This window comes from Acipenser ruthenus, chromosome 54 (assembly GCF_902713425.1).
Source record: "Acipenser ruthenus chromosome 54, fAciRut3.2 maternal haplotype, whole genome shotgun sequence".
In the NCBI taxonomy this organism is placed as follows: domain Eukaryota; kingdom Metazoa; phylum Chordata; class Actinopteri; order Acipenseriformes; family Acipenseridae; genus Acipenser; species Acipenser ruthenus.
In genome coordinates this window covers 5,055,495-5,081,375 of record NC_081242.1, presented here as the reverse complement: position 1 = coordinate 5,081,375, position 25,881 = coordinate 5,055,495, and the positions used below count along the sequence as shown (strand labels likewise).

The 25,881-nt window shown below is 40.0% G+C and overlaps 1 protein-coding gene across 6 annotated transcripts in view; it reads right to left on the bottom strand.

Moving 5' to 3' along the window:
• LOC117398350 (kelch-like protein 33) overlaps window positions 1-20,847 on the bottom strand; it is a 74,601-nt gene extending 53,754 nt beyond the window's left edge. For 3 of the 6 annotated variants that reach the window (XR_009320187.1, XR_009320188.1, XM_034912993.2), the window contains exons 1-4: window positions 9,731-10,557; window positions 7,948-8,390; window positions 6,617-7,116; window positions 940-1,110 (exon numbers count right to left, since the gene is read on the bottom strand). Coding sequence is in view for 3 of the 6 variants with exons in the window: in XM_034912993.2 (XP_034768884.2) it covers window positions 940-1,110; window positions 6,617-7,116; window positions 7,948-8,390; window positions 9,731-10,532 (1,916 nt within the window). In the remaining 3 variants the exon portion in view is untranslated. Of the gene's footprint in view, window positions 1-939; window positions 1,111-6,616; window positions 7,117-7,947; window positions 8,391-9,730; window positions 10,558-13,939; window positions 15,309-17,200; window positions 17,643-20,719 lie in introns of those variants that run through there. The other 3 variants (XM_059016833.1, XM_059016832.1, XR_004543906.3) reach the window with 3 other exon arrangements.
• Window positions 20,848-25,881: the final 5,034 nt, after the last annotated feature.

Sequence of the window (25,881 nt, the reverse complement as noted above, 5' to 3'; positions counted from 1 at the left end):
CCAGATCCTTGATATTTGTATCTGGTTCTTCGGGTACCCAGTTTCAAAGGAACGGATTCGCACATCTCTAGATAAACCATTTTTATGCCGGTACTCCTACAGTACCACACACAAAGCTATATTACTGTTAATCAGCCCTCGCATTCCATTATTCTGCACAAGCTTTTACTGACCCGCAATGATATTAAAATAATCACGTCTCGGTGGGGGGGGGGGGGGGGGGGATTTTTGTGGGCGGTACAATAATCGATATTGTTCTGAATGATTATATTTAATGTGCCTAATTAATCGATTGCTATTTGGAGGCTTAACTGACAGTGCTAGTAAACATGTATTCACTTTAAAGGGGGGGAGGGGGGAATTCAAGGGTTCATCTTCCTTAAAAGAAAATTGAACTTGATTAATCTCACCTAATTTATTAGGATTACACTTCGAATCAATAAAAGAAAAAGAAAACAACAGCATTGATTAATTTAAAAAACTATACTTTGCAACTTGAATTAAGAACCCATCAATCATATGTTGATAATGACAAGTTTTTCTTTTACGTCATCCAAACAGCAATCTTACATATCAGTTTTATTTTTTGTGTTGTACAATGACTGTCACGGGTCTGGAGGTTTTAATGTCATTGTGTAGGTCTGACCCGTGAAATGCCAGTCACTTGGATGGTCTGAACTAATATGCTGTACATACATTCTCAATAACATTTTTAAGAATGTCCTTATCGAGTTTCATTCCTGGAAATGGTTCTCCCTCTGTATAAGTAACACTCTAAAGTGTGATATACAGTACATCTGCCTTCACTATATTATTTATTTATTTATTTATTTATTTATTTATTTATTTATTTTTTGACATGGAGCAGATGTGAATTAACTCGCAGTTCTCAATTATGGCGTATTTAGTCTCCACTCCACTAGAGTTCACATTACAAACCTCCAGGTGTTGTCCCCTGGCGTGTAGCACTCCACAGAGTCCAGGATGTGTGTGTTGTCCACGTTTCCTCCCATGGCGTACATCGCCCCATCCACACACACCACCGCAAAATAGTTCCGACTCTCATTCATGTCAGGAAGGTGCTCCCAGGAGTCATGAGAAGGATGATACCTGAAAATATGATAAAATACAGCATATATATATATATATATATATAGAAGACTACGCGGCGATCTGATTCAAACATTCAAAATCCTAAAAGGTACAGACAATGTCAACCCGGGGGGACTTCTTTGACTTGAAAAAAGAAACAAGGACCAGGGGTCACAAATGGAGATTAGATAAAGGGGCATTCAGAACAGAAAATAGGAGGCACTTTTTTACACAGAGAATTGTGAGGGTCTGGAACCAACTCCCCAGTAATGTTGTTGAAGCTGACACCGTGGGATCCTTCAAAGCTGCTTGATGAGATTCTGGGATCAATAAGCTACTAACAACCAAACGAGCAAGATGGGCTGAATGGCCTCCTCTCGTTTGTAAACTTTCTTATGTTCTTCTTATGTTCTTATGTTCTTATATATATTGTAACGCAGCAGGGAGGGGGTTAAAATCCTCTCTGAATAAAACATGTGCGCATGCACATTTTGTTAATAGTTTAATTGTTTTGTTTTATTGTTTAATTAGATTTGTTAATTGTTTTATTGTTAATTATCCCCTGCACCTGGTAGTAATTGTAAATTAGGACCAGGTGCAGGGTATTTAAGAGGCGCAGTCAGCCTGCACAGGGCTGCTGTGTGGAGAGCCCACTTGTCTGTGTGCTCAAGCGTACAAAAGGAAAGGTAGTGTAAAACTTTTCCAGATCAGTGTTAAACCTGTGTGGTTTGTTTTGTTTAACTGTTCTGTTTTGGTTTGATTTTTGTTTTAACAGGTAAACAGTTTAGCTCTGTTTGTTAGTTTAGGTTCCAGTATTGTGTTTAGTTAGTGCTCAAGAAAGAGCTAGGTGTTTGTTTTGTTTTTGTTATTAAAAAAAAAAAAAAAAAAAAAAAAAAATAGCGCAAGAGAGCCTTAACCTCCAAATCTGTGTTCTGGGTCTAATTTTAAAGGGGCAACGAACCCGAGTGGGTGCGGTTCTTTTACAATATATATATATATATATATATATATATATATATATATATATATATATATATATACACTGAATATATATTGGCAATCCTAGGGGGATCAGGGATGTGTAATGTGGGTAGTGTAAATGGTGTGGTTGTGTGTGTGTGCAGGGGTTGCATGGTGCATGATGTGTGTATGTAGGGGAATGGGTTGCGGGAATGGCTCGAAAGATGTGGGAGGCGGGGGTCTGGCATAAGGCTGGAAAATGGTCTGAAACATAGAAATTTAACACATCTTTAGGGACTTGCCATTAACTCAAAGTACACAATAGAGAGTTAAGCTCCTTTCCTCTAACCTCTCTCTTGTCTCACTGAAACCTGGATCTACCCTGATAACTCCACCACTCCATCCACCCTTTCCTCTCTCTATGTCCTGTCCCACTCTCCTCGCCCCCCTGGACAGGGTGGGGGAACTGCTTTCTTCCTCCCTGCTCTTTTCTGTCCCATCTGCCCTCTCCTCTCTCTCTCTCACTGTTAGCACCTTTTGAGTTTCACGCTGTGGAAATCACCTCTACTTGACGCCTCCTCACCATTGTTCTCTACCACCCTCCTGGACTCCATACTCACTTTCTTGAAGAGCTTGACTTCCTTTTCTCCTCCCTACCCTCTCCCTCCACCCCTGTTTTTTCCATTATGTGAGTTCAACATCCACCTCTCCAACCCCAACCACTCTACAGGGTTTCTTCCCCTTCTTCACTCCTTTGCCTTCTGTCTCACCCCCCCACCCCCACTCACGCCGCGGGCCATCACTTGGCCCTCGTCTTCACCAGTGTCTGCTCCATCCCCGACCTCTCTGTCACTCCTCTCTATATCTCTGATCACTACTTTATCTCCTTCTCTCTGTCACTCCCATCCCTTCCTACTTCACCGACACCCGCTGTCACCTTCCATCAAAACCTCAGTTCTCTCTCACCTCTGTCTTTTCCTCGGCTTCTCTCTCGCACCGTTCCTCTATCGACTCCTTCTCATTCACCTCCATCTTCTTCTTCTCGTCCCTCACCTCCTGCCTCGACTCCCTTTGCCCCCTCACCTCTTGACCTGCCCGCCCCAGCCCTGGCTCTCCACCGTACTCCGCTCAGCACGCACCGTACTCCGCTCAGCACACACCGAACTGCGCTCTGCTGAAAAGAAATGGAAGAAAACCAAACTCTCTGCTGCCTTGGATCTCTATTGCTCGCTCTTCTCTTCCTCCTCCTCTTCACATCTCTGGCAAATGTTCCTACTACCACTCTATTATTCAGTCTTCCACTAACAATTCCCCATAAACTTTTCTCTACCTTCTCCTCCCTCCTTAGCCCTCCTCCCTCTTCTACCTTCCTCTATCTCGGCTGATGACTTTGCCTTTCTTCTCCTCCAAAATCACTGACATTCGCAAACTCTTCAATACCTCACCTTCCCCACCCACCGCCTCTCCTCTGCTCACTCACTCCCCACCCTCTGCAACCCCTACTAATCTACCCTCCTTCTCCTTCTTACCCTCTCAGACTCTGATCTGTGCTCCCTGCTCCAGCCATAAACCCAGCACGTGTGCTCTGGACCACCTCCCCACGTAGCTTTTTCCAGGTTGCTGCCTGTGCTCTACTCCTTTTCATTTCCTCTCATCTCAACATCTTTCTACACGCTGGCTGTTTCCTCTCTGCCTTCAAACAGGATTGCATCACCCCCATCTTAAAAAACCCTCTCTTGATCCCTTATCCCTCCAGAACTACCACCCTGCTCGACCCCCTCCAATCCTTTTTTTCAGCTCGGCACACTCCACTGAAACTGCTCTTCTCTTTGTCACTAACTCTCTACTCTCTGCCCATGCCACCTCCCTCTCCTCTGTCCTAATTCTCCTCGACCACTCCGTTGCATTTGACACAGTCGACCACTCGATTCTCCTGTCCTCCCTTGCTGACCTGGGGCTCTCTGGCACTGCTCTTGCCTGGTTCTCCTCCTACTCCACTCGCATCATTTAAACTCACATCAGACCTCCTTTTCTCCCCCTCTTCCTTCCCCACTGCTGATCTCTCTATCTCTATTCTTCTTGAGTCCACCACCTTCTCTCCCTCCTCATCCACCAAGAACCATGGCGTCTACCTCTTGGATACGCACGGATGTCAGGACTGCTCAATCCCTGGCTACCTTTTGGCACCTCCTCAAGACACACCTGTTCAGACAGCATCTGTAGACCTCACAACTTTTGACTATACTGGACTATATGGCAACCAGTTGTATCAGTACTTGCATCATCTTGTTCTTGAACTTAACTGCTCCACACTTTGCTGTATTCTAGTACTGTTCTTAATTATAACCATATGTTCTGTATCCTGTAATTGATTTTACTCTTATGAGATAATACCTTTACTACAAGTTTAACTGCTCTTAGTTGAATTTGCTCTTAAATGTAATTATTTACTGTACTTTTTATGTTACTCTTATTTGAATTTCCTCTCATTTAGTACTGATTTTATTGTATTTTATAACTGCTCTTATCTGTAATGTGATATTTTGTAACAACTGTAAGTCGCCCCAGATAAGGACATCTGTTAATAGATAAATATAATAATCTGGATGACTCCATGTTTGCCAAATGACACACTTCTAACTGCTTTTATGTCAAATTCTATGTTTATAATAGGAACTTTGACACAATTTAACTATAAGAGATCATTCAGATGTGTCATTAAGTCCCAAAGATTTTCGTCTATGAAGGCAAGTTTTTAACGAATTCAAAGAAAGGTTAACGATTACTGCGTTAGCATAGAGTTTTCATCGGTCCTGAGCATGAACCTACTATTCATAAGAGTGAAGGACAGAAAAATGCTGTCAATAACTAGGAGTTATTGAACGCTTTCTACAGTCAAGTCTAAACTAACGACAGCTTCGGCAGACTATTTTTTTTAAAGACATATATTTTATTACTACATTTGCTCTGTTATACAGTTTGACATACCCGTGATTAACATTGCCTATTTTGAGAAAAAAAAAAATTCTGTAGCTTTATATGAAGGAAAATGTTTAATATTAATATATATTCACACAAGAACATATTCTCCTGCATAATCGTTTTGAAACAGCGCTGTGAAGCAGAGAGCAAGGGAGAGACTGAGAATAGACAGTTATTCTATTATTATTATTTCTTTGCCGTGATCCGCGGCTGACAGCGGTCCTTTTTATTTCTTTTACCTGTGTTCACAATAAACAGTTTGGATGAGCACTGCCTGTGTGAGCCTATTTATTTTCATGGAGCATTACAATATACAGTATACCAGTGCTGTTGATGCAGTTGGTGGGAAATTTGGGCTTGCTTGGTATTACAGAAAACGAGGCTCAGTGCGAGGCTCAATCAGTGTTCGAAAGGGAGTCTTTTTTTTCACGCACCACAAAATGATCCATTTTGTGTACAGTGTGCAATACGACGACAAACTTTCACTGATTCATAAACATAAACCACTGATTGATTCCCTACTTTAAACAGGGTTTATTATTATTATTATTATTATTATTATTATTATTATTATTATTATGATTATTATTATGATTATGATTATTACTAGAAATACAGTATTATTCAAATGTTTTCCTACTGTGCTTTTTGTTTATTTTTATTTATTTTTTTGGTCCTGCAGTTAAGAATGGAAATCTTATGTGTGCTTATGGAAATGTGTTTACCAGCGTTGCCAAACAAAAAGTAAATACAAAGTATTTATTTTAAAAATACTTTTTTTCTAAATTATGACATATCCTGAATTTTTGGCAGACATGATAGGGGCATCAGAATCAGGTTTTGCAAACTGCCCGTGACTGGCAGCTACAAACTCGGGTTTCGGTAGTAGGCTACTGTCGGTGGATCCCATTTTTCTTTTTGCAACAGCTACTGACGCCACCCAGGGAACATTGATAATGCTGATGATGTCATCAAAAAGAGGCGGATTTTCGTTCTTGAACGACCTTATACCCATTCATAAAGTGTTTTACGACAGTCGTCCGTTTGCTCAGATCATTTTATGAATAGCAATATGGATGACTTTCGTTAGTTTTAAACGAAATCTGTTTTATTACGGCAGTCAGCAAGTACTTTTATGAATAAGGCCCATCGTGTCTAATAGGGAATTATATTGCTTTTTGAAACCAAAGGTTAAAAATGATATGAACATAGGCAGTTGTTAAACACATCAGGGGCTATAGTGCAAACTATAATCTGTCATGTGAGGGTGTTTTAACCAATCATTAAACAGGTTTCAAAAAACAAAGTTTAATAAATTGCATATTAAACTTTTGAATTTTTTTATTAAAAAAAAAAAAAAAAAAGTAATTGTATGTAAAAAAAATAATGTGATATCTTGTAAAAATTGTAAGTCGCCCTGGATAAGGGCGTCTGCTAAGAAATAAATAATAATAATAATATATATAAATGTTATAAGCAGTTATTAGTTATCGCTAGGATTACCCAGTTAATTGTACTTTAATACTAGAAATAACAAGATAATCCTAATCTAAGCATACCTGTATAAACATAGTCTTTTTACCTTACAACAGACTTTAAGATGTCACGCTCTCCGTAGTACCAGCTGCCACCAAATATATAGAGCTGGTTGTTGAGCACCGCCACAGCGTGTCGGAACCTGGGGATATCTGGGATCGTGCTCAACGGCCTCCAATCTATGTGTTTAACGAGGCCCACACCATTGAAGAATTTGTGAGCGAACCAGAGCCTATTACTTGGCAGCCTCCTGCTGAAGTCATTATTGAGATGATCTCCACCAATCAGGACCAGCACTTGGTTTGGAGTTCGTGGCTTACAGGAAACTGGTTTGGTTCCTGGTTTAGGCCTGAGACTTGCAATTGCCCTATTTAAGAGTTCTTTGCACCCCTGGTTTGTCCTCATGATCTCTGCTCTTTGGACCTCCTTTAGTTCTTTGGGAGACATCAACGGAAACCTGACTCTTTTCATCAAGTCCTCCACCCACTTCAAACGACAGGTCATGTCTTCCTCAACCCAAAGCAGGACAATCTTGAACACTTCCACCTTACAGACAATAAGAAGGTATCAGTAAGGCTGTGTTTTTTTCACAGTTATCACAGATTTCACGATTTCAGTGTAATTTACACATTACCGTGTAATATGTAGTTCCCCATTAAAATTCCCATTTCTGAAAGAACGGTGCAAATATATAATTTGTATCACTGAAAATTAAATACAGCAAACATTTGCCTTAGTGACACTGCCTGTTACATTGCATTTAGGAGCCTGGCTGCCAGTTTAGTTTGCTTCTGGTAAAGGATTGAACACGGCTGCCTAATTTCTTTAAAATGTCTTCAACAAAAAAGACATCTCCTGCATCAAAGATCGGAAATATTTCTGCTAAAGATCACTCTATCCAGTACAAGAAGAGGACATGTCATGTGTCTGTTGTTATTTTTTATTAATATTTTTATTTTGTCTGATAATTCACTGATGGTGAAAATAGTATAATAACTAGAGAAAAATATCAATTTTGAATGTGGTAATGTTATTTTTTTCTGCTTTAAATAAATATCTGCTATTTTTAGTTAATACATGTGTACGTACACATCACTACAATGTTATTATGCATAGTTACAGTGTACTAAATGTGTACATTTTCTTGCATGATATAACTCTAACCTTAACTCTAAACCTAACCCTAACACTTTTCTGATACAATGTGCACTTACATATATTTACACTTTAAGTACATTGTAATTATGCATAATAACACTGTAAATATGTGTAAGTACACATGTATTTATGATGTAACTACTATTTAAATACACAGAGTGTTACATATATATATATATATATATATATATATATATATATATATATATATATATATACCTCACTGGTCACACAAAGAGAGTCCTTGTCCAGAAAGTAGACAAGCTGGACTTCAGTAAGATCCTGAAACTTAGGAACTGAAGCAACTTGCTCAAAGTTGCTCAGAATGTACAGCTCCACAAAGTCCTTGAGTTCCACCAGATCGTAGGCTTCAGCAAGAGCCATGCAGTCTAAGCAGTACTCTTCATTAATTTCTATCTGAAGGAAGTCCAAGCAGAGTTGCAGGAGGCCTCCGACTTGGTACAGCAGAGCCGCTTCGGTGATCTCAAAGACATTGCCCCAGCTCAGCAGGACTGCCCCTGAGTAGATGAATCGAAGGAGAGAAGAGAGGACAGGGGAGGAAAGACAGGGGAGGTGGACAGTGGTCTCCAGGGACTCCTTCATACCGCTGGAGAACATGGCTCGGAAAAATTCTCCTCCGGCAGCTAGGGCCACACGATGGGCTGGAGAAGAGGGGATAAAATGGTACCAAATGCAGTACCGGCACTAATTATGGCAACAACACATGATTTACAGCAAGACTAAGTGTGGGAATTGTATTGCCCATTTTTTTTCACTCAGACCCCTTGCTTACTATATATACAAGTGATATGGTAGCCCAAGTATGATCCACTTACTACCAATGTGGAATGACTGGGTATGAAATGTTCTCTTCATTTTACTCTCAGGTTTCTGGCTGAGGACTTGCCAAGGGCAGCACTACATTGAATATTGTAGAAGTCTTGTCATTCACCAATCATTATTGGGTAAAACAGAGAACAAATGCTCCACCCAGTCATTCATCATTGTTCACAAATTCATATATTCATATTTAGGGTACCACTGAACCTGTGAGATGGACTGCTCATTAAAATCCTAACCATATTTTTTAAGAGAAGACAATAATCTATTCGGGGATACCAAGATATTTAGTGAAGTAGTCTGATGGAAGTTATCTGGCAACAAACTCCCCATCCCCAGTTGTACTGCTTTCATAAAAAAATGAGAACATTCTGAGGTACTATTACTATTCTACTTTTGATATGTCTTGCCCATTAAAATATTTAGCATATTTTGAAAGATAAAAATGTGTATTTAGGGATACCGAGATATTTAGTAAGTAAGGGGTTTGAGTGAGGAAAAATGGACAACAATCCCCACTAGTCTTATGTAAATCATTTGTTGTTTCCAAACTTTTGAACACTACTATATATTGTTAGCCTTCTTTTAAAATAGTTTTTGGACAATTCCTTGTCACAGTAAATGTATTAATATACTTACTCTGTATCTAACGTTTGCTTGTCTACTGCGCCCACTGGTCTTGGCAATATCATTTTTAAAAGTGAATATATTTTTTATATGTCTAAAGTAACACTTTTGTTTTAGATAGATCAGGCTTGATTTTCAACGTTACTAAAGCTGAGGGAACACAAAGTCACTTTTTTCAGGAACAGTGGCTTGAAACCTGGTTCCAGGATATTGGGAGACCTAGTTTGAGACAACTTTCCTGTATCAAACCCCAAGTCTCCCCTTGTGTACCAAGCTGTGGCCTGAAACCTAGTCTCCTGAAATCAAGTTCCAAGCCACAAAGTTCCCTCAGCTTAAGGGGTGTAGACATCTAAGTGCTTAAGACACTTTTGAAAATTGCTTTTACACGAGACGCCTAAACATTCCAAAGCATTGGTTTAATCCACTAAACCCTAATGAGTGTGTCCTTGAGCTGAAGTTGTATTAACTTGCTGGCACGATTTATGAAATTCTTTAATTTTCTTTTCACCGCTATAGGACACAACCTCTGCCCTACCTTTAAAGCTGTGTCCATCTGACTGTACCCTGACATCACAGCCTATTCCTTTCTCCCAAAGATCTTGGATGGCTCGGAATGTTTCCTGCCTTTCCCTGGAGGACGAGGGCTGGTAGGTCTTCTCTTCTTGAGGGGGGTCTAGGATCCAGCTGCAAGCTTGGGATAACCGGTCTACCTCTAGCCAGCTACAAGCCTCCAGAACCTCCACTATGGAATTGCTACCATCTATATGAACATCCCCGGTGTACGCAAAGTCTACTACAGCTTTAATTCCCAGCTGGGTCATCTTATCATCTAAGAACATGGCAGCAGGTTCCACTGTCTCTGAAAATGTGTGATCTAATCCTCCAGATTTGAACCACTTGCACACTGAAGGGCTCACAGCTGCCAAAACCAAGGAGTGAACTTTATAAGCATCACTTCCCAGAGACATGGTGATGTCCAAGAGAAAACCTTCATCTTTCATGGAACTCAAGGTTTTGAAGAAGGTCTCAAAGTGATGAGGGTTTAGATATTCTCTTGTTATAGGTTCAGCAGGGGAAGGTAGCGGAGATTTTATCTTTAGAGCTTCCTTAGCCTTTCCACAGGACACTCCAGAGTTTGGTCTCAGAGGTGCTGTGGTGTTGTTGGTCTGAAATAGGCCCATCCTGTCCCGAACTGACATCACTTTTTCCTTCTCCTTGTTTTTCCTATCTGACATTTTCTCACTGGCTTCTGAATCTGCAGAGTGCGGTTTCTGCAGAAAAGGAATTAGAACCAATAGGAACAACATATATGAACGAAAGAGGCCATTTCGGTCCATCTAAACTCAACCAGATTGATGTCAGGAATTTGTCAAGTTGGGTCCAAGTGATTCTGCCTCAACTACTGTACTAGGTAGCCCATTCCGTTCACTCAACGCCAGTGGTCCAGATAAGCTGTGTACCTGCCGTTTTTACACATAAACAAATCCTAAAAACTCACTAAATTTAAATTAAACCCATAAAAACACGCATTGCAATTTTGCTGCACAGCTTGTCTGCTTCTCCTCCCGCCTCCCGTAAAACTTCTGTTAACAACTACATCTCCCAGAACACAATGTCTTCAGCTATTAGGAAACTGTACACAAGAAAAACCAACCCAACAAATATTATCCAATCTCAGTCAATCACAGTAAGAATAAGAAAAATTCGAAGCTACACAGGTTGAAGCGTTGAAGCAACAAATCCAACTGGAACCATCGTCAGAGACAACCACTAAAAAGGTGCCTGTAATATTAAATGAACTGTTTTATAACTTATTAATGCATTTACTTATTATATTTATTTGCATGGCTTTATGTTGAAGTTTTAACATGTTCACTGAGTTTAAAAATGTAATGTTAAAATATAACTAACCTAATTAATTTGAAGATTCGTGTGATACCTCAAAGAAATATTTGCTGAGCCGATAAAGAACCTTGTAGAACACATGTGTGGTTGTACAGTAGTTCAGAGTAACATTGCAGTTAAAATGGAAGGCTTGTTTTTAATGGCTACCCCATTACCATTAACCCTTTGCGGTCCATTTATTCAGCGCGTCAGGTCCAATTTATTTTCACACACTCAGTTTATTTTAGACGCGCTGTTTAAAAGTATTTTTGTTCACAGAAAAACAGGTTTAAAAGGCACTGCATATCAACAGGACACTCAGTACTGCATCTCCAGCCCCGCCCCACCCCTTGTTCGCTCTATTTTTCAAATACCTCTTAATAATAATACATACCGATAAATCATCTCTTGATCACTCGTTTTATCATCAAACTCCTCAATGATGCGATCCAAGTCATTGTTTTATTACTATAACATCTCAAAAAGCTCTGCAAATGTGTGATATTTTTTGAGCGCTGGATGCAGAAGCAGCTATCTTATTTGTTTATGTCCGTGTTATCTCTGTGGTACTGAGGCTATCTGTATTGCTGAGATACACTCTTTTTTTCGGCTTCTCTCGGCTCCTATCGATCTTACTCGGCCATTGAATGTTTTTTTATGGCGGAAAAATGACTAGAGACCTGTTTTATATGTCTTTTTGATGATGTCAGACAGGGTCCGACATTGGATCGGCAAGGGAAAATTGTAATGTCGGACCAGGTCTGACATAGGACCGCAAAGGGTTAACGATTGCACAGTATTTATTACTTATGACTTCAAGGTAATGTTGCATTTTACCCCTGAAAATACATTTTATTCTCTCAGTATTAAAATTATAGATACTCCCAGACCCAAAACCTTATCTGGATCGCTGTTCATTGCTTGCTGTGTGAAGACGTGTCTCCTTCGCTCTGTCCTAACTCTCCAATTAATTTCCAAATTTCCAACTATGTCTTCTGGTACTGATTTCTGTACTGCACTTAAAGTATATGTGAGGAAGTATCAGCCCAAAAATGAGGCAAGTTTGGAATTAGTAGAGTGGTGTCACAAATAGCAATGCAGAGAGGAAAAAAACTCTTCTCTTTGTTTAAAATGTCTTGTGTCTGACAAACACAGTTCTGATGAAGTGATGGTTTTTTTATTTATAATACAAATGGTTGAAAATGATCAACAGAAACTAAAATGAAATACAGGCAGTACACAACAATGAGTACTGCTCTGTATAAATAATGCACTGGTCAGTCACAAATTATAGTACACGGGGAGCTCCCAAGTGGCGCATCCAGTAAAAGCACTTGAGTAGAGTGCAGGATGCGCCCTATAGTCTGGACGTCGCGAGTTCGAGTCCAGGCTATTCCACAGCCGACCGAGGAAGGGAGCTCCCAGGGGGTGGAGCTCAATTGGCCGAGCGTCGCCCGGGGGGAGGGAGGGAGGGTTGGGTCGGCCAGGGTGTCCTCGGCTCACACCGCACCAGCGACCCCTTCAGTCTGGCCGGGCGCATGCAGGCTTGCTTGTAAGCTGCCAGAGAGCTGCGTTGTCCTCCGACGCTGTAGCTCTTGGGTGGCTGCATGGTGAGTCCGCAGTGTGAAAAAAAGCGGTCAGCTGACTGTAATGTTTTAGACAGAAAATTGGTTCCGTGATCAGTCAAAATCTCCTTGGGGATCCCTATTCTAGCCATAATCTGCACTAACTCTGTGGCTATTGCAGCAGCACTATTGGACCTCAATGGAACTGCCTCCGGGTATGGCATTGCATAATCTATCACCACTAATATATGCATATACCCAGAGTCAGAAGGTAGCAAAGGGCCCACTATGTCCATTGCAATGCGTTCAAAGAGGGTGGAAATAATCGGCAGTGGGACCAAAGGGGTGGGGCGCATTTGACCTGGTGCTACTCGCTGGCAGTCTGGGCATGTGGCTACATATTTTGACACATCAGTCTGAAGTCCTACCCAATAGAATCAAGCCAATATATGTTCCCTTGTCTTGTCAGTTCCCAGGTGCCCCGCAAAAGGGATATCATGCGCCAGCCTCATGACCTCGGTCCGACAAGACGGGGGAACCAATAATTGTGTTACAGGCTGTCCTGTGCCCACGGCTTGTGGAAATACTAGCTCCCCAGCACCATCAACATCCTTACCTTCAATAGGCCGAACCTGCTCCCAAGCGTGCACTAGTGAGGGTTCGTTATGTTGGCCCCACACTATGTCAGCGCTTGAGTACCACATGTCCGGTACATTGAAAAGGGCGGGAGTAGCATCTGCCCTAGATGGCCCAGTAACCTCGCCCTCTCGGTTACATTGCGTTCCGACCCCCTTTGACTGGCATTTGTTACCTTTGTCGCAGTCTCCTACTAAACCCCAGCCTTGTCTCATTAATGTTCCCTTCCATTTTCTTATCCATCTCTCTATTTGTTTTTCTAGGACGAAACATGGGGGAAAACATTTCAGTTTGAAAGGGAAAACCTCACCAATTATTTCACTTTCTTTTCTGCCATTATTATGTGTGCGGTTGAGACTGCCATATTTGCTCCAATTCTTTATAATTTGGCCAGTCTCAGCCCAGAATAACTGGGTATGGTAGCCTTTCCGCCAACCCTACTACTACTACCGATAAATATGCTTTTATAGTGGGGTATGTCACAGTGTATCCATGAATACAGGAGATAGCCACCTGACCTTGTGGTTTCCATGACACACTGCCTAGGACAGCTGTCCTAATTAAGGTCTGCTTGCACCCTGTGTCCACTAATGCGTGGGTGTTCCCTAAAACCACATTAACAATACAAGGCCCCTCCTGACCATTTTCCCCTCACTTACCTATTTCTGGTGCCCAATTGCATGCTGCCACATCACACTCCATTGCAGCGGGGCATGACCTGGCCAGGTGCCCTGGTTGGTTGCACCTGAAATAAGTAGGGGGGACAGAGGGAACATGGATTAAATATCTGTCCCATTGCTGGTATGGCAACTGGGCAGAGGCAGCACCTCTAACCCAGCTGGGGTCCAACCTTGGTCTTCATGAAGGGGAGGCAAGGTGGCCCATCGGGGTCGGCGGTCTGGGAGGTCTCGATCCCAGTGCTGGTGTAGGTGCTGGTGGTGGTGGTGATGGGAGAGAGAGAGGAGGTGAGGCTCGGTGGACGGGAGCTATGAGTAGACTGATCTGGGCGGAGATCAGGGACTCCTCATAATCCTCGGCGAGTTTCACGGCTTCCTCCAGGATGTCGGGATTGTGGCGCCGTAACCATGCTTGTGTGTCGGCACTGACCACATGGCAAAACTCCTCCACAACTATTGCCTCACCCATTTGGAGGTTGGTCTTCCTGGTGGAGGTCAGCCAGTGTACCATGTGGTCACACAACTTCTGCGCGACCACCCTGGGGTGTGTATCCGTTGATCTTTGGTACTCCGTTTCCAACATGATGTTAAGGCGATGGAGAATTGCCAGCTTTACCAGGTCGTAATCAGCAGCTTTGACATCCGTCATGGCCTGGTATGCTGCCTGAGCCTCCCTAATCAGGCAGGGTCCCAGCTGGCTCGCCCAGAACTCCTTTGGCCATGAAGCAGTGGTGGCCAGCCTCTCGAATGCAACCAAGTATACCTCTGGGTCATCCTCCGTTGTCATCTTCATTGCCCGTGCCTTCGGGGCTATCATCCCGGATGCTGTTGGGGTGTGTGGTGTCATAGCCAGGCCCACCCTTTCGATGAGTGCTGTGTACCTCTCCTCTCTTCGTCTCTCCTCTGCCCCCCATCAGCTATCCAGCGCCTCCAGTAGCTCCACCAATGTTGTGCAGTCCATAGTCCCATTTTCTGACACCACATATGGCAAAGTGGGTTATAGTGCGCAGGTGTAGAGGTGATGCAGTGCTCCAAACAGTGACAAACACAGTTCTGATGAAGTGATGGGTTTTTATTTATAATCCAAGTTGTCGAAACTGATCAACAGTAACTATAATGAAATACTGGCAGTACACAACAAAGAGTACTGCTCTGTATAAATAATGCATAGGGCAGTCCCAAATGATAGTGCATGGTATTCACAAAAGACACACACACACAAAACATACATGGTCACCAGTCCTCAGTGAGTGCAGTAGTGCTCGTGGTGAATATACAATTATTGTGCAGTGCAGTGATGTTCCGGGTACATGCTGGCCTCTGGCGACAGCTCCGGAACGTGTTTAGCCGTCTAACAAATAACAAGCAACAGTTAGACAAACAAACAAAAACACTCACGATATAACAATACAGGTCCTTCCGGTTTCAATGCTCTTTAACCAAAACAAAGGAACAGATTACGTCGCTTCGACCCCTACTTATACTGTCACTCATGACCCCTTGGTAAACGAGTGCAGCCACTCCTCCAATCCGCAGCTGCCACATCATTTCCCTTCCGGGTCGATGACTTAATGTATCGAAGCTCCGCCCCTTTTCTAAATGACCGACTTCCTTTTAACCCTAGAAACAAAGTGTCAGGCCAAGCAGTCCAGGGTAATCTGTTCCCATTACTTAGCGCCCTCACAGGTTGGGAGGGAGATTTACCACCAAGAATCATTGTCTTTCTGTCACAGGGAAGCATGTTTGAAGTCTTAAAAGGAGTTGGCATAGTTAACCCTAATCAATACATTAAACACAGTACAGAAATCAGGACCAGAGAACACAGTTGGAAGTGGAGACAGACTTTGGAGACACTTCCCTCTGTCACACAGAATGTGGTGAGGGTATGGAATGGGTCTCCTAGTAATGTTGTTGAGGCAGAAATAATGGGATCCTTTAAGACCCAACTGGATAGTTTTTGAGATCAATCAGGTACTAGGAAATGGACAGGTATACTGTAGATGGACCGCATGGCCTTTTCTTTTGTGCTTATATTGTTGAACAAGGAGCAGACATACATTTTCTTTTGTTCTTATGTGCTTATGTTTGAGGGTCCATTGGCTGCCAATTTGTAATAGACTCTCTGTGGTTGAAATAAAAATGTGCAAAAGAGCTTACATGGAGCATTATTTTGTGTAACTGTTCCATATTTTTCTTTGAGGTGCTCTGTATTCTATAGAAATGTCCATAACACTGCAAATGTTCTGTCTGGCAATACATAATATACTGCAAATGAAAAATTCTGACTTGTGAGGCTGGATTTAAAAAAAAAAAATAATACAGAGGGATGGCTAAGTATTGTAATCCATGTGATAAAGAAATGAGCATTACAGGTTTAATTTACCGTGCGTTTTGGCACACATGCTTCTTTTTCCAGAGGAAAATTTAGAAAAAAACAACAACATTCTGCACAGTTGGAGTTTGATAGCAACAGAACAGGACACACAGCCTTTAACAGACGACAAGGTCTCAAACACATTGCACATTTTATTTTCTCCACTAGATGCCACCTTTTCTTCTGCACTAATCTGGAGGGAGATGTTAGACAGCAATATCTGTATGACTATTGACTGAGTACTGATTGGTTTGTGGGCATTCAGTCACGAACCTCATGCAATAGATATGTATTAAAACATAGACTAGACAACACTACTACATTATACATATTTTACACTACATTCTTTGGCATTTGGCCTTGCCTTTAGAGGTACCCCTACCCATAGATCGCAGGTAAGTGGAGACCATAGGGGAGCCATGGGCAAGGGGACAAGATAGCTGCCCTACCCGTTAGACAAAGCAGGTGAAGGCTGGGGAGGAGGTGAACTCTAGGATGTATTGTTTATTAAGGACAAATAAGATACTAGCTATGCGATTGACGATTTGGTCTGGTATTGGAAGCACCTAAAATATGCTTGATGTTTATGTAATTTGATCTAAGATTAAAGTGAGTTCCCTGTCTGCACCACATTGCTTAATTCATGTAACTTTTGCTGTTGCCAACAAAACCAGGCAATGTAATTCAAGACGATGTATCTATTTTTGTCTCTGTAGGTCCCGTTGTTTGTTACAAGATACAGAATGTCAGGTTTTTAAAACAGAAAGGATTCTAGAAAATGCAAAAATGCATTAAAATACAATAAATGCCAACATTACAGGAATTTGTACTATACAAAAAGTATACTGTACCTCAAAGAAAAAATAATGTCAAAATGTATTCTGCTCTTTTATTAAAGGTATAATAAAACAGATACAAAATGTGTTTTAATACATTTAAGTAAAACAAAAATGCCCTTTGGGGTTAAAACAATGACCTCAATCAGCATTTTAAAATGGGAAGGAAAGGGGGAACAATCTTGGGTAGCCTGAGCAATCAGTCACAATGCTGATCATGTTAGGAACTGAATAGAATCACTCTGACTGGTTTACTTGACACGGGGTGGTGTGGGGTGAGAGGGTTTAGAACTAGATAACAGATGCCAGGATGTTCAAATATGGTCCAATATCCTCAGCTCCTGTAATTCGGAGAGATTGAAGGGTGTTGAAGAGAACATCACTCCCCTTGGGTGATCTCCATTGCATATTGCTCAGATGGAATGTAAGAGCTGTCCAAGATATGTGCTGCTATCTGTACAAAGAATGGAACAAGCTGTGCAGAGGAGCAGAGCAAAAGATTATTGTTACACTTATGTCAGGCTGCGGCCAAATACTACTGCAATGCGAGCTTGGCTGTGTAAGGGCAAAGGTATTTCATCTGGAGCTTTAACAATTAATCATAAGGTAGTCCGAATTGTATAATGGTACATTTAAAAACAACCAAAGTAAGCCTTTTTTATCGCAGTTTATCAGTGTATTTGAATTTATTTTGGAACACAGTGCAGGACACTCGCTTATTGCGGACATGGCTGAAGTTGGCATTCATTTATTATGGACAAAAGTAAAAAGAACCAAACCGTTTTTATGGCATAAACAGTGAGGACAGGTTAAAATAATTAAACCTCTTCAGCCAATAAAAAAAAAGTTAAATTGTGGAAACAATTGTGGTAAATTGTGGAAACTTAGAAGAGACTTGATAATGTCAAGAGTCAGCAATATGTTTAAAATTACCATATAGACAATACGAGACACAGCAAAGATAACAAAATGCATTTCTTGTAAACTTTACTGGCCATTCCGTAACACTTTAATTGTATATTTATCATGATTTCAAGATGGCTGTTAAACTGCATGACTATGATTACAGAAATCTTACTGAATTTGTATTTTATCTTTGTACATGTTGGCTGATGGTGTACATTCCAAAAAATAATTTTGTTTTCACAACCCCCTTCCAAACCCCCATGCTTGTAATATACAGTAGAACCTCAGAGTTCTGATCACCTTAGGAATGGAGGTTTTTCGTAAGTCTGAAATATCATGGTTTTTCATGGTTTTAACAAATGTTCGCATCTTTTATCTACACCCTTGATCTGGATACAAATACAAGGATGCAGCACATCAATGCAATACTCATATTGTTATGATTGTGCATGCTTTAAAATGGCATTATACATGGCATATACACATTTTACTTACCATTGAAATTGTAACTGTAGGAGAAACTCAGATTTAAATGTCCAGGAAAACCTGGGTTAACGTAGTGCTTGTTTTTGTTTTATTTTATTTGCAGTCATGCAAAGTTCGCAAGCATTCATTAGGGCCCTGGACTCTTGACCGGAGGGTCGTGGGTTCAATCCCAGGTGGGGGACACTGCTGCTGTACCCTTGAGCAAGGTACTTTACCTAGATTGCTCCAGTAAAAACCCAACTGTATAAATGGGTTTAGTGTATGTAAAAATAATGTGATATCTTGTAACAATTGTAAGTCGCCCTGGATAAGGGTGTCTGCTAAGAAATAAATAAATAAATAAATAAATAAATAAATAAATAAAAACAATAATAACAACAACAATAATAATAATAATAATAATAATAATAATAATAATAATAATAATTTGGCTTGAAAAAGAAAAACCTCTGCTTTGTTTAAAACTAAAATGCTCCTTATGTGCCCATACTTGCTTCGAAATACACTTGACTGCAAACATCATACAAAGTTAAACAGAGCCTGTAAAAACAGGACAGTGTATTGAGTGCTTTTTAATTATGTTTTCAGCTTTTGTGTGCATGAGGCAAATCCAGGAAGCACAAGTACTCCAAGGTCACCTAAGAGAGAAAGTGGGAGTTGAACCAAGAATTCCCTGGCTGAATCTTGTATTCTGAATGACTGTAGTGTATGTAATTAATAGCCTCTCTTCTCTGCAGGACTGTGATTCACACAAGGGAAAGCAAGGTTAAATGTTAATTTAGCTTTTGTGTGGAAAACACATTCCATTCATTGTTTGTTGAGGGCGAACAGATACAAGGATGGATATGATTACAAAAGCAGCAATAAGTGCAGCAGGGCTCTATTTAAAAATTAAAGCAAGGGTCAATGGCTATGAGGCATCTCGATAACGTGTGGCTCATATGTAGAACCTTTATGAAAGAGACATTGGTGTAAAAAAAACTTTAAATAAATGTTAATTATTGATCATTCATGTTTATTCATCTTTTTATAAAGTTTGAAGGGAGATTCTATTCTCACTGTTTGCTGTAGTCTGTTTAAAAGGCTTTGAGCAGATTTGAGGGGCAGCTGTTCGATGTATAATAAATCAAACAAGTAAAACATATTTCCTATAATATAATATTACTTTGAAATCGCATGGTAACAGCATTCCTATTCGCAAAACATTATTTGATAATGAACACTGGTCATAATGACATATTTCCTGGATGGGAATGCAAACAAACTGAGAATTTTATTTTACCTAGAATCATTTTTCTTTTTAGTGTCATCACTAAAAAAAAATACATAATTGCGATAATATGTGTTTCTTTCAAAACTGCACATTTTGAGACATATATAGTTAATGGAAGTAAATGACAGGTGAGATTTAAAATATATATTGTGACAGACTAGAGGCTCTGCATGATTTTTTGTGCCAGCCACACAACACACACACACACACACACACACACACACACACACACACACTTGCTTCAGCTCTGCCACAGTATACATAGAGCCAACTTCCCAGCATTTATGTATGTTTAACATGCTTTTGCAAAGGGAAAGTGTGTTTGAAAACAAACAGTAGAAGTACTTATAAAATGTTGATGCCATTATAACTACACTCACATATTTCTGTTTAAATCTATGAATGTGTTTGTGATGTAATTTACTACATAGCTAATGATGCAACAATCTACTCTTCCTTTCTATTTAAACATTCATACATCATGGTATTGAATCTATTTAATTATGTATTTTCCTTTATTCTTCTGTATTGCACATGATCTAATTTTATTTCTTCTAAAACTACAAATTATATTCATTTTGTGAAAAGTGGTTCATTTACTTTTATCATTTCTTATGTTTGATAGGTGATTCTCTATTCTTTCATATAATGTTATACCTGTCTATCTTATATATTTTATTTTATTACATTTTTGGCAAAATATATCATAAACAAGGTTGCTAGTTTTTGCATGATGGGTTTTAAATCAACAACGTCTTGAACAAACACAACTTTAAAGAAATAAACAGGTTTCCCAATGGTATACAAATAGGGCACCAGCACTGTATTGATTCCATGTTTAAAATGCTGTTAAAGAAAAGATGTTCTGTTTTTTTTTCTAGTCTTACCTTAAAGCTGTCTTTTTTCCCTCACAGTCTATGTTTTTGGTTCAGCAGTTGGGAGTAAGTGTCTGCTCTGACAGGGACAATGAAGCCCTTATGTTAGAAACTTCTTGGCAGGACGGTCACTCAAGTTAGCCAATAACAGTCCCCAGTCTATTAAAATACTTTCACTTGAGATGGCTTTGTCCTATAAATACAACAGCTAGACCCCATTAATTCGTTCTCATTGGACTTTGATAAAGACAGCTGCTCTAATTCATCTGTGTGCTTTAGACAGACACTATCACAGTAGCTCATGTTGTGCTTAATCATTGCTACAATGGTCAGATGGAGGTCACATTGAACAAACTGTAAGATACACAGAACCTGTTCTCTCAGGTTTCCTGTACAAAAACAAAATCCTAAACTATTGCTTTCCAAAGTGCCAAGAAACCGTATGTTACCCTGAATGAGGCATATTTGCATAACCTGTCACATATAGTGGTCTTTTTTTGTTCTACAACATTTAAAATGAGACAAAAATAAACTGAGTTGTTTTAATTTCAGAATATACATTATGCCATCATCAGGACTGTACAGAACTATGGAAATAGGTAGCAAACACACACAAAGGAACCATATTTTTAGTGTAAAATGAAACAATGTTGTAGCAGCATTACATAGCCACCGCTGATAAAGCTTGTGTTGCAATCCAGGTTTCTCCACTCTTTTATATTTGGTGGAGCAGCAACCACATGTGATAAGAGCATGCAGATTTTATTCTTATTTATACTCCCGTCACATTGGGAAATAGCAGCACACTGAGCTTCAACATTTAACCTTTTCATTTACATGTTGTGCAATCTCCGATAACGTTTCACTCACACTCGTTGGAACCTAAAATAGTTATCTAAGAAAGAATGTTCACATACACCTTGTGCTGCACATGTGTAATCATTATTTATCCTTTACAATACGTTTCTATTCAAACAAAATGCTGCTTCCAAAAGCAATCTATAGTCCACCTCAATTAAGAACTATTTGTTGTGGGGGGGCATCTTTGACAATGTATATCTGACCTAATTTATTAAAATTATTAAAAATTACATTTCGAATCAGAAAAAGGAAATAGCAGCATTGGTTAATTTAAAATGATATAATTTGCAAGTTGAATTAAGAACCCATCAAGGAATGGAGTGTACATAAAATCATATGTTGATACTGACAGACGTCAGTGATCTTAGGACCTACATGTGAGTTTTGTTTTGGGGGTTGTACACTGACTGTCGCGGGTCTGTATTTAAAGAGAACTGTGGATGGTCAAGAAAATCTGGTGTGTTTTAATGTTGCTGTTTTGCACACTTTTATGAAAGTATGGTTACCATATGACTCCATGTACACTAGGACAGTTTGGCACAGTTCAGGATTTTCAACTCACATCACAAGCCCGCTCCTTCTCCACCCTTGCTCCGCAGTGGTGGAACGACCTTCCTACAGATGTCAGGACTGCCCAGTCCCTGACCACATTCCGGCGCCTCCTTAAGACTCACCTCTTCAGACAGCACCTGTAGAACTCCTCTGTTGTATCCTGGGACACTATCACCCTTCATTTAAATGTGATTTATTTTGCTCTTGTCTGCCCCCTATTTTACTGCATTTAATCCTGTACTTCAGAATATTGCCAAGTGTTTAACCTGTAGTATTTTGTACTTAATCATATCCTGATGTAACTATCACTATTATCTGCTGTATTATTGAATTGTGGTTTGTCACACTTGAACAAAAGTTATTGTATTTCTTGCTCTTATTGTATTACTTGTATTGTAACACTTGAATGTATTTGTATTTGCTTGTGATTGTAAGTCGCCCTGGATAAGGGCGTCTGCTAAGAAATAAATAATAATAATAATGATAATAATAATAATAATAATAATAATAATAATAATAATAATAATAATAATAATAATAATAATAATAATAATAATTGTGGTTAGTGTAGTCTTGCTGTGGAAGGTTCCTGAGAGGTAAAATATACCAGAATGCCTTGCGATGTCAGTTAAAAAGCTGAACCATCCCAGTGTACATGGAGTCATATGGTGACCCAGCCTTTGTCACCAACCCCTTCCAGCTTTGAACAAGTCTCTGCCTTCCCCAGCATTATACTGTGGTTATTTAAGTAGCCAGTCAATCACCCTTTTAGGGGTTGAATTTAAATCAAATCAAATCAAATCAAACTTTATGTATCTAGTGCTTTTCATGGAAGAGCAATCTCAAGGCGCTTAACAGGAAACAATAGTTCAAAACATAAAAACAGTAATACAGCTCTAGTACATAAAAATAAGAACAGTCAAAACAATAGAAAAAAAAACAATAGAAAAGAAAAACGATTGAGGCCTCTCTTATAGAGCCAGGGAGAGTGTTCCACAGTACAGGGTCCCTACAACTGAACACTCTACCACCTGCGTTTGCCAAAAAAAGCCCTTGGAACAGTAAGTCCTCCTATACACACAGCCTAAAATGTCACCTTTTTTACGGTTTAGGTACACACACAGTTCGGCTGAAAAAGGTAGCAACTACTGCATTAGTTAAACCTGTTTGGAACAAGTAGGGTGTTGTGTTATTAATTCAGTTTGGTTACTTAATGTGCAGCAGCGTGTGTGTGTATTAAAAATGGGCAGCAGTGTGGAGTAATGGTTAGGGCTCTGGACTCTTGACCGGAGGGCCATGGGTTCAGTCCCCGTTAGGGGGAACTGCTGCTGTACCCTTGAGCAAGGTACTTTACCTAGATTGCTCCAGTAAAAACCCAACTGTATAAATGGGTAATTGAATGTAAAAATAATGTAATTGTATGTAAAAAATAATGTGATATCTTATAACAATTGTAAGTCGCCCTGGATACGGGCGTCTGCTAAGAAATAAATAATAATAAATAAATAAATAATAAAAATGCACTAAAACAACCACAGTATAGGTGCTCATGAATTTCTGCGCAAGTAATCATGTTATTATTTATCGTGTTTATAATCCAAGCTTACTGCGCCTTCAAAAACAAAGTCCAACAGATAGTATAAACAGGTGCGCTGAACTTCAATATTCACAGATAGTTGATGTATGGAAGAATCCACATACTTAAACCTATGAAGTGGCAACAGGAATTATTTTAATGCCAAATTCATGCCGATAAAATCAATGTCTTAATTAGAGGAAGTACAGGCAAAAAAAACCAAACAGTGCAAAAAAATAAAGTGCCGTGAGCAAAACGTTTCGATCAAACTGTGACCATCCGTGTGATAAACATGGCTAAAAAAAAATACATAGGTTCCTGATGAGCCGAGTTGATTTTGTAATATTGATGAATAGTAAATTCATAACAATGGTAAATAGTGCATACATATAATATACTTTTTTATTTAATCAAAGTAGAGTATAATATTCTGTTGTAAGAAAAAAAAATGCAAAAATTGTATTTTTGGGTTTGCAACTTAAATAAAACAATATGGGACCATTTGTATCCCCAAACGCCACAGAGCCGTCATGATACTGCATACTGTCATTACTGTATTCAGCAGTGCAGAAAAGGCTAAACGGTGTCTCTGCTAGTTTTGCAGAAAAAAGCATAGCTGCGCTTGATGAGCTCTCGATGGATTATGTACTGTACTTTGTACAAAAACACAGCCTTTGTGCTGCCGCCACACAAACATAACAGGGCAGCAGTGTGGAGTAGTGGTTAGGGCTCTGGACTCTTGACCGGAGGGTTGTGGGTTCAATCCCCAGTGGGGGACACTGCTGTTGTACCCTTGAGCAAGGTACTTTATCTAGATTGCTCCAGTAAAAACCCAACTGTATAAATGGGTAATTGTATGTAAAAATAATGTGATATCTGTAACAATTGTAAGTCGCCCTGGATAAGGGCGTCTGCTAAGAAATAAATAATAATAATAACGAATGCCGTGTAATGGTGGTCCGAGTTCAGTTGTCACTGACTTCAGTAATGAAAGGCGTGTGCATACAACAAACAACTGCAGCGAGTGCAGCTTGTTAAAACAGTTGTTGCGCTAACCATAGTGTGTGTGAGGCCTAAGCAGCCCAGCAGGGATTGGAGGGGCCACACAGGGACTAAAAGATCCCTTAAGTATGGTGGCGCCAGACCATTCAGGACTTTATAGGTTCACACACTTAACTTGAAACTAAACTTGAAACTAAATTAGCCCTTTAATGCTAGGCATATTTTAAATAAGAAAAGCTACTTTATTTATGTGACTAGATTCAGTTTCTCGTACAAAACACTTTTTCCCCTCTCTGGCAACACGTGATGTACTGCATATGAAAAATTCTGGCTTGTGGCGCTGGATTTAAGACATAATAATACAAAAGACATTTGTGATACAGAAATGGGCATTACAGGGTTATACATTGAGGTACATCATACTACGTGGATCCTGCCTATCACACTTACATTTGTACATATAGCTAGAGAACTGTTCATCCAACTGAAACTTGGTAAGCTATTATATGCCAGAAGTGATTGAGAGGTTATATGATGGTACCTGATGGAGGTATACATAATGGAAATAGATCAGGATCATCTTTTTCACAGCGATGATCAGGGAGTTTTTTGTGTTGTGTCAATAGCAGGTGGTGGTGCAGCACACCCTTTAATGCTGACTGACAATTTGGAAGACGCCAGTATGACAATTATGTCCCGCTAAACGTGAAGTCCATTGTTTCCGCATAGGTATTACAACAGTCTTGTTCAACTGGCTTTTTTATGTGCAAACTGGACTAATTTGCCAACTGGAGCCTGGTGCTGCTACAGGAGGAAGAGATGGAGAGTAAATTCGATTTTAAACCAATTTCTGCCAGATCAAACACCATTGTGGCAGGGCAGAAGCCCTGCTGCTGTAAATAGTGTGTGTGTGGAAATATAAGGTTGGGAGGGATAGAGTTAATCTACCTCTGCCAACAAGCACAAGTGTGGCCATTTCCCAATTAGGCAATTGGTGCTAATTGGGGAGTGGCCACATGTATAAAAGGAGCCAAAAATCCTTTGTTTGTGCTGTGCCGTGCCGTGCCGTATCATTTTGCAAACTGTATAGTGAAGGTGAATGCCCAGCCTGTATTGTTTTGTTTTGTCTTGTTTTGTTTGAACCTTTTATGGCTGGCAGTCACACAAATGAGATTCCCTGAGA